Source organism: Drosophila serrata, unplaced genomic scaffold (assembly GCF_035046125.1).
Source record: "Drosophila serrata isolate PLE 108 unplaced genomic scaffold, ASM3504612v1 contig_249, whole genome shotgun sequence".
Lineage (NCBI taxonomy): Eukaryota > Metazoa > Arthropoda > Insecta > Diptera > Drosophilidae > Drosophila > Drosophila serrata.
The window spans coordinates 3,510,910-3,530,560 of record NW_028257147.1 but is presented as its reverse complement, the minus strand read 5'-3'; the positions used below and the strand labels follow the sequence as shown (position 1 = coordinate 3,530,560).

Below are 19,651 nucleotides of genomic sequence, written 5' to 3'. Positions count from 1 at the left end.
AGTATTTACAAGATTCTTCAGGGCTAGTTAGGACTCAAATTTACCGAAAATGTACAGAAGATTCACTGGAAAATACGATTGAAATCATTTGAATTCAGTTTAATTATTATATTTGGATTCAAAGGATCCTATTATAAATATGTTTTTTTAATAAATGTAGTATCTAAAATATATAATTATTATTCTAATTGCATATAATATTTTTATTCAGCTGGAGTGTATTATAGATTTAATCAGAAGCTTAAAACTAAGTGAAGGAATCATTTCTAACCCTATAAATCATATATATATTATTGATCAGCATCAACAGCGGATCTGTCTGTGTCAGGTTGAATACAATTTTTTTGCTTAATTTTTCACTTTATATAATTTAAAAAAATAGTAAATCAACTGGAATAGTTATTTACTATATTCATAATTTACTTTATAAAAATATACGAATTGCAAAACTGACAGCCACCCACTGGCAGACTCAACTTTGAAGCAAATGAGGCAACACTTCATGCTGGCTAACAGGTTTCCCAACATTATAGCCACCACTGTGCCACGAGGACACACCTTGTTTTAAGGTCCTGTTTAGGGAACTGTGGGGTCGAACGGGAGGGGGGCTTCTGCTGTGGGGGAAGGATTGCCTGTGGCTGGTATCAAAAAAGCGTCACCGGCAGCCCTAAAAAACTTGTGGATGGAGTTGGTCTAGGAGCCAAGGGGAGTGGAGCGAAGTGGTTTTGCGGTTGCGAGTTTTAGATTTTCTTCTTCTTTTAGCCTTTTTTCCCCCACCGGTATGTTTGTGTGTGTGTGTGTGTTACCCCAAAAATGCGACCAAAGGATAGCAAAAAAAAGAAGCACACACATTTCTAAATATACAGAGGGGGGAAGATATACAAAAAAAAATATATATAGAAGGAGAAAAGTTGCTTTGCATAGAGCGAAAAATGTTTTTCGCTATGTTTATCTGCAGCGGCCCATCTCTGGTGTAAATGCCACGCCTCCCAAAGCCCCCCAAGCCGCCCCTCTTTTTGATATTAGCGCTTGTTTATGGGTCCCAGTATGTATGTATATGTTGTGTGTGTGTGTGTGGGGCATGCTTCGTCGCATTTTAAATTAAGCTTCATTTTTATTTCTATTTACATTTTGCTCTTTCGCTTCTTTTTTCCCCCTTCCCAGCCGCTCCTTTTGGCTGCAACTGTTTGCCCAAGAAGGAGCAGCAAAAGTTTTTCCAGACATAGAGGGCCACGCCCCCATCCACCTCGCTCCTACTCACATTTTTTATTTGTTTTTCATTTTCACTTTTATTATTGCAGCATTTCTACAATATTTTTTGTTGATGCTTTTGTTGTTGCGTTTATTTATTTTGTGCGGCGCCAAGTGAAATGTTTGATTTATTTTTTATTTGCCATTGAATGTGTTTATTTATGTGTTGTGCCTTCGCATTTTATACCCGGCATTTAAGGATTACGAAGGTATATAATTTTTTCCAGGAAATGTGTGAAGATTTAGGGAAACTTACATTAGTTTTCCGAAATATACTAAGTCTAAGGATACATGTTCATTTAAGTTCTTTTTTTAAGTTATAAAAAAATATTCTAGGTAATTTCTGATTATATATAATTTTTTATAGTTGTATATTTCCATTCCAATATTTATTTCGATATATTGAGTCTTTCCTATGCATTAATTTTTAGCAATATCGAACTGCTCTGAGAACCCAAAAAAGTAGGCAATGCTTTTTATACGAACTGCGTCCAGAGTATTCTTTGGTCGACAAATTTCACTGTTTATTTCCTGTCTTGCTTTTTTGCTTCTACTTTTTTTGCTACTTCGCTCTTTTACAGGCTTACTCCATTTCAGCGCTATTTGGGCTTTTTATTTATTTCTCCCTCGCTATCCACGTTTTATTTGCCGTTTTCATATGCCTGTTATTGTAAGCTGCAGTAAATTGAAAAATTTTTAAGTGTTTTTATTTTTTACTTTTTTCTGTTCCCGTAAACTGGAGTAAGATTTGTTTCATTCTGGGAATTAGCTTTGTGAGCATGATTTATGACAGGAAACCGTCTGAGGGGAGGCTGAATTTTGATCTCATTCCGGATTACAGAAATGAGTTTTTCTATTTGAATATATAATTTTTGGGTGGGCGGGGACTTCGCTGATTCGGATAAGCTTTTCTATTTTATAATGTTATTGCAAAATCAGTCCTCTCTATGTGATTTATATAATTAAAGTAATTGGTTTTGGTATTTCTAAAAATGATTTAAATATGGTTTAATCCTTTTAATGGTTTTAGTTTTAGAGCGAAATAAAATGTTTATTGAAGTGCAAATTAGTCGATTATTTTAATTTATATTCGTTTTTGAGGAGTAATCTATGGAAGTTGTGTCAAAGAGATTATTTAATTAAATGCTAAACTCTTGTTGGAGCCAATTGAATTTGATTAAAGGTTGATTAGTTCAATTTTAAATCAAATAAATCACATTTAAGAGACTCAAAAGTTTACCAAATTTTGTCATGTAATTAAATTGTTGTGGCAAACCCATAACCAATTATATCTTTTAGTACATCATCCTAAATCCTTAAATATTTATTTATTAAGCTCAAACATTTTTGCAAGTCAATAAACTGTCGATAAGCTCTCCCCTTTCTCTTAATTTCACAAATACTCAAAGTAAATGTTTTTTCTTTTTGAGACAACTTAATTAAATGAAACGAAAGGCAAAGCATCCACTTCTAATTGAAGCATTCTCCTTCAAAGAGGAGCTTTGGCATAAAAAGAAGCTCTGGTTGGGCAGCAAAAAAAAAAAAAAATGCCAATTGCTGAACATAAATTCATTTCTCGTTTTGCAATGGTCCAAAGAGGAAATATGAAAATTCCCCCCACTTATCCTTCTTATGGTTTTTCATTCCCAGGTTTTTATTTTTGGGAGTCTGTCTGTGTGTGTTTTTGCAGCTTCACCGCAAAAAGTTGATGGGGGAAAAAAGCGGCGAAAAATCGGGAAAGGGAAACGTGAAAAGTTGGGTTCAGTTATCGAGGCTTACCACCGAGTTGACTTTAAGGAGACTTTAAAAAATGTATAAGAGGATACCCCGAAGAGCCCGGAACTAAGCGGATTTTGATTTGTTTTTCCTGCTGTCAAACAAAGAAATGTGCTTAAGTTGTTTGTGCCGTCAAATTCCCTGATGCTCTTAACTTTTCCCCAGTCACTGAATTTTCCACCTCCAACCGCCGCCGCCTCCTCACCGGGGGCTTAAAAGCGGAATTGACATTTGTCAGCGGGGTTTTTGAAGGCTCGTTACATAAGTTTTCCCCTACCTGACAGACAGAGCATAAATATACTTTACAATATGGCCCCAGCCGCAGCTTCAAATTGGATGAGTTTTAATTAATTTCGTCATTACAATAATTAATTGAATGCCTGCTGAGAGAAGAGAGAGAGAGTGCGGCTCAAGGACATGTTTGCCCAAGTGGCGCCGGTTGCGCAGCTGCAACAAATTGCAATATATTTTACAGCTACTTAGTCGGCATTACACATGCACTGCAGGAGCCAACTTTTCGACGGCACTGTGTGTGCGACTAGTGTTTGATTTATGGCCAGGCATCGGTGCCTGTAAATAAGCGAAACCGAAACCGGAATGGGATCAAATGCGTGTGGTGTCCTTGGGGCGGCATAGGGGCAAAATTAATGATTTACCATCGTACTTTGTGCAATTTCAATGCAATATTAAATGCAGAAATAAAGTGAAAAAAGTTCGTAGGCAAAATATATTATTATAGATTTTCTAAGTAAACATTTTCTTGAGTTACTTAGCTTTCTATGAATTATTTGTATCTTAATATTAAGTGCTTTAAATCCATTTAAAATTACCTTAAATTAAGCCATATGAAATGGTTGGCTCAGCTCCTTCAAATCTGCATTTACTCTGGCCAATTTAACTTCAGTTGCCATACGGCCAAAGCCATATTCAAACAGAATATCTAAGATGGCTTATCTCATACGGACTGGCCATCTGAAACCATTTCGCAGAGCGAGCTCAAACTGGTTTAATCTGGGAAAATACGCCTATAAATAGCTCAAGGAGCCGCCCATACCAATCCTCATGGTCTCCGCTGCGATATGCCACTGCCTCAGCTTGCTTCAGGATTATGGCTTTTCCTGATAAATCTGTCGCACATAAAGCACCACAACGAACGACTGTTGAACTAGTTTCAACATTCATGGTCTTCTGCACATGAGGATGTACAGTGAGAGAAAGGATAGCAATTTTGTTTTGTTTTAAATGTGTTTTTTGAAAACGTAAATGTATCTTTAGGAGAGGAGCATTTGAAAATAAGAAGTAGGAAATTAATTACATAAGGTTTTCAATAGTGTAAAAGTATTTTTATGTTTCGAATTTATATGGAACAATATATTAAATAAACAAACAATATTTAAAATAATACACCTCATTGAAATAATTAAATAGTTCCTTTATAACTTATACATCTTTGCCTGGAGAAATTTCAACACTTTTCTCTGAGAAAAACCTTCTTATGAAGTACTTATTTTCTCTGTGCTCTCGAGTAATTCATGGGGCGACACTGCGTCTTCAGTTGGGTTGACAAACTGCAGAGATAAGCATACGAAGGGCGGCAACACTCGAAGTACAGAGCCAGTCATGAATGTATGACCAGTCCGAGACTCATCCCCCATACCAGTGGCAGCAGCACTCGACTCGGCTCAATGGGTGTCCCGTCCAGTCCACTGGAAGCAATCAACTGTGAGTTGTCAGCTGCCAAAATCAGTGGCCAAGAGAGAGTTACTTGGCCTAGAGCCCAGGGAATGGGGCAACCGGGGCATTAGTGGGTTAGACGCGGTGAGCCGCAAATCAATTGGTCTCCCTCCCAACTGAATTCGGGCAAAACAACAGTGCTGCCCCTTGAAATGCTTTGTCAATTATATAATCTCATTCTTCTTTTTATTGGGCCATCGAATTCAATTGCATGTAAAAGTTATTGTCCCCCTCAGTCATTTATTCAATTTGCCAAATGAATTATGAATGGCTTGACCCGGATAAAATGCGAAATTTAAATGATTCGATTAGCCGGCAGAAGTCCTTGTTACCGCTTTTGCATTTGCCATGCCATTTTCAGCTCGTAAATATTTCGACCATGCGAATATGTCTAAAGTGTCGAGTGCACAAATTTGTTGCATACTTTTGGCCAAGCTCATTGAGCGAGAAATTCTTTTCAAGAGGGCTAACAATTCGCAGTTCCACTGAATTCACCAGTTTATTGTTTTAGCCGGGTTTGAGGGGGTCGGAAGGATACTCCAAAATGCGTGCGGAATTTCTGTACGAACAATGAATGAGTGTGTGGGCTCAACAATGTATGGATTTTAATTAATATGTTTCCAGCTATTTGGACCCGCTTGAATTATAAATTCTATTTGTGCCATCAGATTTTGCAAACGCCAAACAAATGCTGCAAAGCGAAACCCAGTTAAATAAATATATACAAATATATGCAAATATATTTGCCAGTAAAGCCAAACAAACAGAAAGTCAGAAGGCTATGGATTAATACATAAAATATGGCATACATTTTTTCCCTATATCCAGAGGCACAAAGCTGTATTGCCAGAGGAGAGAAGCTGCATTTATTAGAACCATTTCGTACAATTTAAAGATTTAATCCCAGGTGAAGGCTTAAAATATTTCAACTAAATATAAAATATTGTTCTTTCGTTATCACTGAAAACATAGGAAAAGGATTACGATTTAACTTGTTTCATTTACCAAAAACCATGTAGTTTTTGATGTTAAATATTGACTATTTTGTGGTCAGCACATTCGAATGTAAAAAGTTATTTCAGAATGTTTGTTGAACCAAACGAATTTAACAATAAAAAATCAACAAACAATCAATAGTAAAATGTTTTTCCCTGTTTTCTTTTTCAGATTTATAATCGCCATGTGCCAAAGCCCAACCAAATAGCGGATATTTATCAAAAAAAAAAAAACATAGAAAAAGAAAAATCCTGCATTGGATTTCTGGAGAGAGGAAAAATCAAATCGGCTGGGTCCCGAAGGGAAATTTTAAGCAAACAAAATGTGGAAAATCTGCATTTTTACATTGGTAATTGCGGTGGTTGTTGCAACAACTCTGCCGGCAACACCAACACCAACAACATCAGCAACACCAACACCATCAGGAGCAGCAGCAACAACAGCGCTCCCTGGAAAAACCATAACAAATGACTCCGGCCACGCCTCTTTGGAGGCCACCAGCAGCCGCCCCCTGGCCGAAAATCGTACGCTGTTGAATTTGGCCAGGGAAACGGTCGAAATTTCAACTGTGGGCGGTTCAACCTCAACGGCCACGCCTACCACGACGGCCACAACCAGTACAACAACAACGCAGGCAACAACATCAGCAACGGGAGTGGTGATGCTGCCGGAAAATGAGGAAACACGAAAAGCCAAGCTAATGACAACCGCCCAAAAAATGCCTTTAGTTGGTTTGGGTGAACTGAGCGGCATCAAGGATGCACTGCATCGGATTAAATTGAGCGAGAAGCCACTAGAGGCAAGAACTGATGCGCCACCAGCAACAGCAGCAACAGCAACAGCAACATCAACGACCATTACCACAGAACAACCGGAAGCCGAGGATCAGGATGATGCCGACGAGGTGGATGGAATGGCACCCACGATTTCCCCCCTTCAAATTCAAATGCAGGCAGCTGCCTCATATCAAGTAGCCGAGACGTTGGCCGACCTAAATGAGGAGGAGCGTGCTCGATATGATGCCATGTTGGCACAACAGCCCACAGCAAGCAAACTGAATATAGTGGATTTATATCCCCTTAAACTTGATGATTTCCAACCCATTATTCAGAACGATAATGAAGAGCTGATCAAGCAGCGCACAGTTTTCACTCAGCCGGAAAATACTGAAGAATACAAACAGAATCTAATGCCCAATGAGGTCGAGTTGATCATCAACAAGGAAGGTGGCGATGGTGGCATTGAGACACTGGAGAAAATCAAAATTAATATAGCCAAAGTAGAGGAAAACATGCCCAGCACAACGACCACGACGAGTAACTCAAACCAGGGAACTACGGCTGATTTTACGGGTAAACTGCTGGCCGATCAAGATGATTTGATCACGGAAATTGAAAGCAAATTCCAGCTGCATGAAACTACAACTGCCAAGCCTAAAGTTGCCATTAAACTACGACCGGGAGATACTTTCATCGATCGGCGGGTGAAGAAGAGTTTCGAATTCCCCATGCAACATCGAGCCAGCGATGTGATGGCCATGCCACATATTGACTTCGCAAACACCAAGTTCCAAACCGATGTCGATGCCCCAAATCCACCGGCCTCGCATCCCGAATTTTCCACCACAAAGTTCTACAACAGCAAGGAGCTGTACAACGAAATGCTGCTGCATAATAAGCGCAAGTTAATGAAGGCAACCAAGGATACCAAGGATGCTAGGGCTGACGGCAGTCCGATAAAGTCAGCGGAGGATACAACTCAGGCCGCCAACTTGAACGTGACTCCGGAAGGGAAAACTTTTACGCCGACAGCAACAACAGCAACATCAGCAACTGGAACCAGCAGCACAACAACACCAAAATCACCAACAATAATAACAACAACAGCAGCAGGAGCAGGAGCAGCCGGTGTTGAGTCAACAACAAGGACAACTGACAGTCAGACAGGAACTACGGCAACCACTGGAAAATATCAGAAAGAGCTTAAGCGTGCCAAATTATTGCTCAAGGCCCTGACACCGCCCAAGTCCGACAAACTGGCAGTTGTCTCGGCCAAAGTTAAAGCCGCTAAAGTAGAGGAAGAACCAACCGCCGGTGAATCCCCATCATTGACTTCAACATCAACATTGTCATCGAAGGCAGTGCCTTCCACAACGACCACTACCATGACCAGTCCCATGCTGTTGGCCACCGCAAGGACGCGTCCACAAGCGGCTAATCCCACTAAGACGGCCTCAAAGCCAATTGCCAGACCGCGCATTTTAAGTCGCCTGCAGGAGAAAATCAATTCGCTTGAATGCGAGATCCCCACGGTGCCGCAGGACTCGCATCTGTGGCGCGGCAATGAGACCCATGAATTGCTGCTGCCCATTGTGGTGAGTGCACTTGGAGAAACTATTATTGAAATTCCTAAAATAAAAATATTTTAATTTAAATTTAAGCTAAACATTTCACTTAGCCTTCTTTTCTTTCTGTTATCTTTATTTTGAAAGTCTAACTTACGTCTCCATCAAACTTACACAGTATTATTCTCAGTACATTCCGTTTAGGGATTTGCCATGCCCACTGTTATCAAAACAAATGAAGGCCTTATTAAGTTCTTATCATTAGACAGACAAAAGAGCACACAGGAAGCAAAGAATGGAAGAAAAGACAGCTTAGTGAATGGACTGGTTGGGGGAACACACGGCGTATGCGTGTTATTTGAGTAAGCGGGTTAAGCAATTAGCTGGCGGTTAGGAGATGGGGAAATGGTAGAGGAACATGGAGGCGGGATCTCGGAAAAACTGGGGGTCGACTGACTAACGGACTACATTTACATAATATGCCTGCTGACGGCTAATTAGTATGGTGGAAGCTTAGTTTTTGGGCTCCGACGAACCCAAGGATTAAGCCAAGGAAGAAAACGGGAATCCCTAATGAAGCTGCTAAAGTTCTACCAAGCAAAAGCGAATAAAAAAAAGATTGATTAGGGATTGAGTTCACATAGAAATCATTTACGCGTGCTAGAGAGGGGAAATGGGCAAGCTCAAGAAATTGGGTAAAGGGAAAGGGAAAGCAACCCAAAAACATTCTTCAACTTTGTCAACCGACAACCGACAGCCGACATTCGATATCCAATTTCCCTTCGAACAACAGAAACTTGTTAAAACTGTTTGCTCGGCTAATTGAAAACCTTTTAGAGCTGAGACAATTTTGCAACCGAAAGAAATCAATGATGGCAGGCAGCAGCAGCCACATAAATAAATAACAATCGCATTTGGAGTTAACATGGACAGGGACAGTCGAATAGACAAGAAAAGGACAACGGCCACGGAAAAGGATTCTGTGAAAAACGAACCCTGCAAATTTAATCCCCCGATAAGTTGGCCAACAAAGGGAAATTATTGATCGTCGTTTTATTTGGCCATTTCCGAGGCATCAGTATATATATGTAGGATGTGTGTATGTGATGGGGATTGAGGACTCAAAACAAGTTGACCGGAAAGATGAAGGTTTTCTAGTCCTAGTCCTTATGCAAAAAGGACAAGTCCTGCGGGTGACTTTAGAAAACAGTCCGGTTCGGAATTTTATGGTTAATATGTCAGGTGGATATGATAAATTTAAATAAATGGATTGACTTGAGGAATGATTTATAAATTTTTAAATATTTAAAAGCGCATATAGTGCCTTACAATTTTATATTTGTGTTGATATTTAACTACAAAATGATCTGCATAAAAATATAATTAAGCCTAAATATATATTTGAATTAAAGTATTATTTAGTCCCCTTTAGGTATTCATCTCAAAGTATTACTTAAATTTGAAACGCACTGTTTGCCTGAGCAAAGAAAAGGGTTATCCATTTCTTTATTAAATCGCATTTGTTGTTAAATCACGAATAAACTAGACAAGGGACCCCAGCCGGAGCTCATCTGGCAATTTCTAGTCCGGGTCCCCGAACCCCGAGTCAGGTTCGCTCATATCCCTTTCATGTCCTGTTTATATTGATGTAAATCAAGCCATTTGCCTGGCCAAATCACAGCTGCTGCTTCTGCTGCTGGCCCTTTGGCAAATATTTAAATTCATTTGATGGAAAATGTTCACCCTTTTCATCGGCCAGCCGTTATGCGAGTGTGTTTCGTAGTAGAAAACCTTTGACTAACTGACTGAGGACCGAATGTTTAATTAACATCTCGCCAGGCTGTGTCTATTTAAACAGCTCTCTTTCTCTCTCTCTCTGTGCTTCCAACCGAAATGCCATTAAATTTGATGTTCATTTGAAGGATGCTTTCGCAAGGATTTCGTTTCTTTTGTTAATAAGAAAAATGGGGGCGAAATTGATTTCCTGTTTACCTTTTGGTCAGCAAATTCCAAATGGCAGCTCGGCCGTGAATTTAATTACGAAGCACTGCAAACATTATGCAAACTCTGGTCCACCTGAAAGGAAGAAAAAACATTATAGTATACATTAAGCATTGGCATAAAGTGTACCTTGCATAAAATTAATGCCGACTTCTCTTGGCCACTTGGAGGTCCTTTTGGACATTGCCCAGGTCTTGGTGCACGGGAAAAAAAAGAAAACAATTAAGGAAAACAATTTTTGCATAAAAGGTGGAAACATTTCTTCAGTGCTTTTTTCTGTTTACTCTTCTGTGCAGAGGAGGAGGTCACTGAAAACATTTCTCAACTGAATTTGTTTATTTGGCTGTTTGTTGTTTTGGGACTCATTTTGATGGAATTGTTTCTTTCGCTTTTCTCTCTTTCGTTTTAATTTTTTTCTCTTTTTTACTTTGGCAGGATTTTAAGTCTTTTAAGACCAGTTAAAGTTTTTTAGGTTTCAGCTTTTCTCCGAGAGCTTATATTAGCTTAGCTTAATTCCAAATGCACTCAATTAGCACTCTAAAAGATTAATAAATATACAGCTTAATAGTTAGGAATTTATTATTTCATTGAACTTTATTTTAATATCTATATTTTGTTGTATATATGTTAAGCATTTCGTCATTTTAATTCTAAGATCGGGGTTACAAAATAACTAAATTGATGATTCATTTTTAGCCTTTGCAGGGTATTTAAATTTTAGTCAGAAGCTTGAAACTAAGTGAAATATTCATTTTCGACCCTATAAATAATATATACTCTTGATAACAATTAACAGCCGAGTTGATCTAGACATGTCTGGCTGAAAACAAAATTTTCGAAATTTTTCATCGTTAAAATTTGCAAAAATTGTCAAAAATCGTAATTTTTTTAAATTGAAAATTTAGTATGCAGATATATTAACATGATAAAAACAATCACATAATAGCTTTCCGAATTAAAGTTATGTCTTTTTTGGCTTTGTTATGAATTTTTTAAATTTAAATTTGTCATAAAAATGTTTATATAAAAATGAAAGGGTGTATACATTTCGACCTGCCGAAGTTAGTTACCTTTCTTGTTTTAATTAAAAATCAATTAAATATGTTTTATTGCAAGGCTCGATTTAATTACCAATATTATCTTTTCGCTTATTAATATAATCACAAAAAAAAAAAAAAAAAAAAAAAAAGAACTATATCCAACAAAGCCGCAATATTATTTGAAGCGCAAATTTTAAAGTATAATGAAAAATTCCATTCTATTTTAATGACCTATATGAATTCGCCTATATTTGTGGTTTTAATTTCAAAAAATTGCTTGTTTCCAAATATCTCTTCCACCGCCAACGGACTGAAACTTAAACAACAAACAGAAATTTGCTAAATATGTACGTACAACAAATAAAAAAGGGAAATTTATGCCATTACCTCTTGCGGTGTTCATAAAAAAAGCCGACCACAAAACACGCATGTGACCCAAAAAACTTGGCCATTTCCCAACGGGTCGTTCTTCCCTTTCTATATGTAAATATGCACGATTTCCTTTTTTTCTCGTTCTTTCTGCCAAACTGACCAGCATACAATGTAGATTTTTATGTGCGTACAGACAGGCCATTAAAATGCCATAAATTTGAGCTCTGACAAATCCCCCCGACAGTACACAGAAAGCGGTATAAAAAAAGGCGGGAGAGGCAAACTAAACCGCTTCAAATTGCGCAAAAATATGCTAAAATTGCAGGACATAGGAGAGCTCCTGGAAATGGGGCGCATAAAATGGCAGAGGGATAACCACAAAGTCGAGTTTCAGCTCGGCCTCATGTATTTTTATTTGTATTCCGATTGCGACGTCCATAACGGTCGGCTTATGTCTGTGGCTTAGCCCAAATTAATAAAAATTTTGGCAACATCAAGTGGATCTGTGCATATGTTGTAAACTTTGCTAATATCCACCCCCGAAAGGCAGCCCCAAATGAACCTTTTAGCCTGGAAGTTTATTAGGTTCGGGATTCGTTGCCTCACTACTTATGTAAATTTGTTTCTGCCACAAAACTAAACCGGCCTTAAAAGGGGACCCCATCTAGATGGTAGACAATGTTGTAAAAGGGAAATTAGAAAACTTGCTAAATAATTTAGTGTGGCAAAAACCTTTTAGGCCTCTCAAACCTACGTTTTGTGTTTCTAACTTATCTAACCCCGAAATCCTTAATACGTTCCTTCCCAGACCACGGAGCACTGTAAGCCGAATGAGAACTGCATACCGAATGTCCTCACCTGGCGAGGTGAGGCGGAGATCCAGTCTGGCGATATCCTGATTGTGGAAATCAATGATGCCATGCTTAATCCATCGCACGAGCCCAACAACACCAGCAGGTAAATGACAAAGAGCTTAAAATAAAACATTTGAGTAAGTCCACATTCTGGTTTAAAACAATTGCAACAAACTCTGAAACCGTATAACAATGCGTCAATATATTTTCTATCTCTTTTGATGTTAATGAAAATACCAACAAAGTTTGAAACAATTGATAATGCAATTGTGTAGCAGTTGTTCACAATTTTGTATTAAATGTGTGCAACTTTTTAAGCCCAGGAAAAGTTTTTATTGTAAATATATAAAACCGATTATCAGGATTTTTCTTCGATTTTTTGCTTACAAATTGCTTTTATTTATTATGTGGTTTTTATAAAAATATGTGAGTGCACTTGTTTAATATCTTAGTTTTCAAGTAACTAAATTTTATGTGCTTCGCAAATGTAATTCATTTTCAAATTACACCCAGTGTCTGCCATTGATCCATTGGCTAGGTAAACACAATCCCGATTTCCGATAGAGTCTTTTGGGTGATGCAATTCCCATTTTAAAAAAGGAGCTCGTCTGCCTAAGGTGTCCGACATGTACTCTCCCTCATTAACCAAATCATTAATATCCAACCAGTATCCTTTTCCCTCCTGGAGTTTCCGCGTAATCAGAGACAGCTCCATCTCGTTATGAATGCTCGCCAGGTGACTACCCATTCCGATACAGATGTTGCCAGCATTATGCCAAGTTTCAGTATTATCCGATTCTATATAGAAAAATCTATAACCGATCTTCTCAAACTTCAAGGATTTTGTCGTCTGGTTTAGTGCCATCTTCTCTAGGATAATCTCAATTCTGTTAAGCTTTTGTAACAGGGTTTCTAGCTGCTTTTCCACTTTATCTTGTCCTATCCTTAAAATATGAAGTTGTCTTTCAATATTCTCCAGTTTTGCTTGACTTCCTGGGGACTCTGCCAGCAAATCAAAGAAACACCCAGCAATTGTTGCGTAGAACAAAAGAAACGCGCACTTTGTCATTCTGATTTACGCAGAGGAAAGTCTATTGTGCCACTGATTTCTTATGGTTCTGTGGGAGAAGTATTTATAGATGAAATTTCTTATCAATTGCTACGGCCAATGAATCGAAAAATATATGTATAACTTTCTGTCTGAGACCAGATTTGTTTGGAAACAGCAAGTGTGTTTTCTGATAAGCGAGAGTAATACATTTCTTAATGAATCATTAATTTGAATAATAAGTAATTAAAGCTAATTAACTATGGTAATTTTTGTAAAAATAATATTAATCGGGAAACTAAACTATAAGCTATATTATTTTCTAAACTTTTCAACCTTGTCTGGGTTTCTTTTAATTTAAAACAATGATGTATAGCGGCACGGTTAACTTAAAATCTGATAAAAAATCTGACTTTTTGTGAGATCTAAAATCGTTAAGAGTTCCAATTTATTGACAAACGCTTCGATTACAAAAATCCCCCAAAAGAACAGTTTCCCTTCTTGTCGGTCTCACTGATAGGAAAAGCGAGTGGGGAAAAAGCGTAGCTAACCGATACCTGTCGACTGGCGGTGATGTATGTAGTTGATCAAAGCAAGTGACTTGGCGACGCAGGACACTCACACACACACAGTCATTATGTGCCACCCATCAGCAGCATCATCAGCATCAGCAGCAGCAGCAGCATCCACATCAACACTTCCCGGCAGCCAGTGGCAGCCACTGCTGGTGCTGCCTCATCATTGAGCTCATCATGGAGCGACCCTTTCGCTGTGCAGCAGCCCCTTAACTTTGACAGCAGCCCCAGACACCTGAGCTTACTTGAAGCTAGGAAAAAGGGGGAAAATTGTGCACACCTCACTCTTCTGAAAAAATAAAAATAAAATCACTCCCCTATTTTTACACCTAGTTGCAGGTTGAGTCCTTTCTTGTCCTTTTTTTTTATTTATTTATTTTCAGTTAAGCGCTTTAATGCGCAGTGAAACGTGTTTGTTGGGGGGCTTATTATATAATAACGTCCATTAAGGACCTTTATTGATTTTTCTTCAGCACGTCTGACCGAAGAGCAGAGATATAGATAAACACAGGGAGAAAGAGATACAGAGTTGAGTTGGAGATGGAGGCTGAAATAGTTACTGGTCCCAGACACGTTCTACCATTATCATGCCCCTTTTACAGTTTATTAAATTGTTTTCTCCAACACTCCACACGCTCTGTCTAACTCTCCTTTTGGGTTGGTCTCTGTATTTCTTTTCGCAAAAATTTTTATTCGCCTTTGTTTATTTTATAATGCCGCACAAAAATCCCCATTACAAACTGTGCATATAAATGCGATAGCAGACAGTTTCTTTCTTTTTAACACACGGAAAATAATTTTAATAGCTGAATTTTGTTATAAATAAATAAATATTAATTATACTGTGTATTTGCTTTAAGGGTGTTTATCAAGTCAAGGGTCTAGTGTGCACTTATAAAATTTATTTTAAAACGTTAAGAAATGCAGCAGTATTTATATTATTTATATTTCTGAATTATTTCCGCCAAAAGTATATAAAATACCATATAAAACAAAAATTAAACTAACTTCAGAAAACGAAGGTTTTATACCCTTCCACCTTGTAATTTAAATATAAGATAGTACTGGAAATGGATCATAACTAAGCTTAAAATATTCCCATTCTTTAAAACAATATTTTTGTATAAGAAATTTTTCGGCAATTCAAAATCGATATGCTTGATGATGCTGATCAGATTTTTTATCAGATTTTAAGTTAACCGTGCCGCTATACATCATTGTTTTAAATTAAAAGAAACCCAGACAAGGTTGAAAAGTTTAGAAAATAATATAGCTTATAGTTTAGTTTCCCGATTAATATTATTTTTACAAAAATTACCATAGTTTATGGCGTCGAAAATGACTCCTTCACTAGATTGGAAGCTCCTAACTAATTTTAGAATACCCTTCAAAGGTATAAAAATTAACCCAAAGGCTTCCAACTCCTAAAATTTGTTCCCTGTGTAGTCCTTGTTGTTGACCATTAGTCATTGGGCAGGACGTACAAACACCACAGCTGGCTGACCCTTTTTGCCATGGCAATTATCACGTTTCTCTTGGTTTTTGCTATCATTTTTGCCCCCAACATTTTTTACCCACTCTCTGGCCAGCCTCTGCACACACACATTTTTTGCTCATTTTAATTTAGCTCGGTGGCTGGTTCTTATCTTATCGCTTGATAGATGCCGCCGCCGAGCATCAAAAAAGTTTTTTGCCCCGAAAAAGAAGCGCAAGAAAAATTAAAATTCATTTGTCGAACTTTGGGGCCAGACATCAAACGCGACCGCGCTGGAAATTTTCCGGTCCACGCTATATATATTCTCATATATATATATATATATATATATATATATGTATATTCTTTCCTTATTTAGCCCGAGGGCCTCGCAACTTGAAATGCCTGGCATAAGTTTCGATTCCTGTAAGTTTCCCTGGGGGCAAAATAAGACCGCAAACAATCGAGTTAGTTGAGGAGTGAAAGTGAGGCGAAAAAGTGTAGCATACAATTGAGCGCAGGGCCGCAGAGGAAACTTCCCGCCAACTATGAAAATGAGATGTCAAAAAAGTTTTTATTATCGATTTAATATGTGTGTGTGTATATATGGGGGTGGGGTGTGTGTCTGTTGGCCAAGTTAACAAATGCAATAGCAACAAATAATAATGCTAGGACGAAGCCAAGCCAAGGCAAGTGGGTAGCAAATAGATTGCCAGAGCTCGAGGTAGTGAAAACTTTCCGGGCTCGCAGTTTTCTAACAAGTTTTTCCTCTTTCCCGTTTTTTTTTAACATCCCTAAGTTGACTACGTGTTGTTTGAAAAATTGCAAACTTGGTTACTATATGAGGTGTCTTCCTTCTGTTTGTGTCTATGTTTGTGTAGAAATCGTGAGGGTTTCTGCTAAGAACTACAGTGTTCTCAAAAATGAGTTTAAAAGAACAAAATAAGACTTCCACTTACCTATATTAACTTTTGCTTCTCAATTTATCATAACTTACTGGATTTTTTGTGGTTCATTAAAATCTCTAGGCCACATTTTATACTGTGTTAATTTGCGGCAATTTAAACTCTATTAATAAATACCCATACGGCATAAGCTGCCACAAAAAGTAACCGCAACGAAAGCCAGGAAAAACATGGAGGAAGCTGGAGGATTTTCAGCCCGAGAAAGAAACCCTTTTTCCCGAGTCAGCCTCCCTGCCTCGACTAATTTCATTTCCGTTTTTGTGCTATTTAATTTCCGCTAGAGCAAGGCGAGCGAGAGAGCAACTGCTTATAAATAAATTTCAATTAATTAAGCATACAGATACAAACACACACAGACAGTAGAAAACCAAGGAGAATACCGCCGACCGAGACCAAGTTTCTTTTGACGTCTTTGGTCATATTTATAACTTAAACAAGCAAAGAGAAGCCATTTAACTTGGCCGCCACCTATCAGCCTCACAGCCTAGACACAGTGAGAAAATTGTATTAATTAATTATTTTAAACTGGGGAAAATATAAAAGTTTATGGTTATAATCATACATTCTATATAGTTATAGTCTTTATGAAATAATTTAAGAAATTGTTATTAATTTACTCATTGAACATTTTTCTCTCTGTCTATTTTATCCTTCGCTTTATTCTCACCTGGATGCTGGCACAATAAACGTCAACGAGCAGCGCTGTACATGCCACACAGGTGTATCAGGTAACTCGCTCCGGCCACGAGCATTGCGATGTTACCGAGGGCGTCCTGCTGGATATCACACCGTTGGTGGTCGATGGCAGGAAACTGGTTACCCTGTACGACAAGGACCTCACCGAGGGAGTTAACTTGCTAATTGGTGAGTAGACTCGTCCTGGCACACTTACCGCTCCACGGCAGTACTAACTTTGCGGTGAAGGTGGATTTTTTTAAGCAGGCAAATTAGCTTACTTAAACTACTTTGAAGTGATGAAGAGATGCCTCAAATGATTCACTTTATTTTCTCAAAATTGCAAGTTGAAATTAAAGGCTGTAAAAGTATATATACTACAGTCAAATTATTGAGAAATGAAAGAAAAAATGAAGAATGAATATAATCATTAATTAGTTGATAGTGTACAAAATATTTTTCTATTTTTATTGTTTCTTTAACTTATTCCTTAATACATAATACTGTGAAAGTGTATGTTATAAGATACCAAAATGTATCCTTAGCAGCTATCAACACCTGCTGATGGAATTACCAATGAGTCTGTCCACCTTGCCAGGTGTTAGGGTATTCCATCTTCATCTTTCCCAGAGGCATTGCATCTACTGTGTCCCCTTTGGGGAGTCATTTTTTGCCTTCCCTATTTGTGGTTCCCGTTCGGCCTATTAAAAACCTTTTTTTCGCTCCCTTGACTGCCAGCCTTCGTGTATCCTTAATTAATATGAACCTCTATTTTATCCCCATCTTCCGCTCCGTGCCGCAGTGGTGTCCGAGCTGTGGGGAGCGCAATGTGTCCGCCTGAAGGTGACCACGAAAACCGACAACTGCGGCGAGAATGCCGATTGCTCCGGCAAGGGAGTCTGCTACTCGGACTCTGGGATGGAGGAGTACGAGTGCCAATGCTGCAGCGGATTTGCTGGACCACACTGCGAGGAGATAGATGCGTGCAACCCGAGTCCTTGCACCAACAACGGCATCTGCGTGGATCTATCGCAGGGCCACGAGGGCAACTCCTATCAGTGCCTGTGTCCGTACGGTAAGGTCATTAGCTTCCAGCCTCATTAGTAATGGCTGCCACCGATAATATGCCATTAATATGCCATTATATTCCATCTGTACTCCTGCAGGATATGCGGGCAAGAACTGTCAATACGAGTCGGATCCCTGCAATCCCGCCGAGTGCATGAACGGTGGCAGCTGTGTGGGCAACTCAACGCACTTTCGGTGAGTCAAAGCCAAATAATAGAGGACACAAAAGCACAAAGAAAGAGCTAAAGGAATTAGACGGCGGAGGCTTACAGACACTCTGAGAAATATTAAAAATATTTAAGTATAAAATATAGATTAATTTAGCTTACACGTATTGAATGAATTTAAGGAATTTAGGTGTCAGTTAATTTGTTAGTTTGGGAAAGAAATATTACAAATATTTAAGGATAAAATATACGTTAGTTTAGCTTAGATATATTGAAGGAATTCAAGGAATTTAGGTGTTTGTTAATTAGTTTGGTTGGGAAAGAAATATTACAAATATTTAAGTATATCATAAACATTAGTTCAGTCTTGAATGAGTTCAATGAATTTAGGCGTTAGTTAATTAGTTTGTTTGGGAATGAGATTGAAGAGGTATGATTATCCTAAGTGGGTTTATAATAAATCATTGACAAAATATAAGTAAAAACTAATCGTAAATTTATGGAGCAAGTCTTAAACAACGCTTAATTTTCTTAATGCTAATTAAAAACTATTGTTGCAACTATTTAAACCTTGTTTAAGAAAAGTCTTTAAACCATTTCCCTTACTAAGCAAATACAGCATCCTTTGCTGAGTTTCTAGAATATAGGAATACAATATTTTTTCGAGTGCAAAGTACACATTCAGTGGGGAGCCTCAGGGAGCAGGAGCTGCGGTGTAGTAACAGTAGCAGTAGCAGCTTTCATTCAATTATCGTGACCATTGTTTTGCGGTTCTGTCTAGCCGTCGCCGTCTGTGTTTGCTCATAAATGTTGACTTTTGTCGCATGTTCAAAAATTCCCCATTTCTCCATTTCCCTCCTCTTTTATTTTTGCATTCTTTTTTCGCCATCTCCCTGCCGTATTAACCCCGCCGCTTGCAGCTGCGATTGTACGCCCGGCTTCACAGGACCTTTATGCCAGCACAGCCTGAATGAATGCGAGTCCTCGCCGTGTGTTCACGGCATCTGTGTGGACCAGGAGGATGGCTTCCGATGCTTCTGCCAGCCAGGTGAGTAAATGTGGCAACAGTTTCAGCCAAATAAACGCAAATTGCGAACGTTCTTTTGTTGACTCGCTGGCAAAATCGCTCCCATAATGCCAATATTTTGTGAGTTATCATCGTGGAAATTTCACACAATGATTGTTGGCTTTTGCAGGGATCTATTATATATTGAGTTTTTCAGTTTCATGGGAGAGGGGAATTTTTCCTAAAATTGAAGCTGAATTGCATGGAAATTTTGTGGTTATTTAAATTTAAAAACAAGAAAGGCA

At 38.3% G+C, this 19,651-nt stretch overlaps 2 protein-coding genes across 3 annotated transcripts in view; one reads left to right on the top strand and one right to left on the bottom strand.

Annotated features, from left to right (window-relative positions):
* Positions 1–19,651, top strand: part of wry (delta and Notch-like EGF repeat containing weary) — a 28,703-nt gene that overhangs the window by 2,793 nt on the left and 6,259 nt on the right. For both annotated transcript variants that reach the window (XM_086832680.1, XM_020949030.2), the window contains exons 2-7: positions 5,929–8,131; positions 12,323–12,471; positions 17,131–17,294; positions 17,908–18,180; positions 18,272–18,368; positions 19,261–19,388. In XM_086832680.1, the coding sequence (XP_086688806.1) occupies positions 6,080–8,131; positions 12,323–12,471; positions 17,131–17,294; positions 17,908–18,180; positions 18,272–18,368; positions 19,261–19,388 (2,863 nt within the window). In that variant the 5' untranslated portion in view covers positions 5,929–6,079. The remainder of the gene's footprint in view (positions 1–5,928; positions 8,132–12,322; positions 12,472–17,130; positions 17,295–17,907; positions 18,181–18,271; positions 18,369–19,260; positions 19,389–19,651) is intronic.
* On the bottom strand, positions 12,832–14,554 carry LOC147643683 (C-type lectin 37Db). The gene has a single exon (XM_086832318.1). It carries the CDS (start codon positions 13,435–13,437, stop codon positions 12,832–12,834), a length of 606 nt encoding a protein of 201 aa, XP_086688444.1. The 5' UTR covers positions 13,438–14,554.

Excerpts from the sequence above, each read along its gene's own strand:
- LOC147643683 (XM_086832318.1), bottom strand. The coding sequence starts at position 13,437 with ATGACAAAGTGCGCGTTTCTTTTGTTCTACGCAACAATTGCTGGGTGT.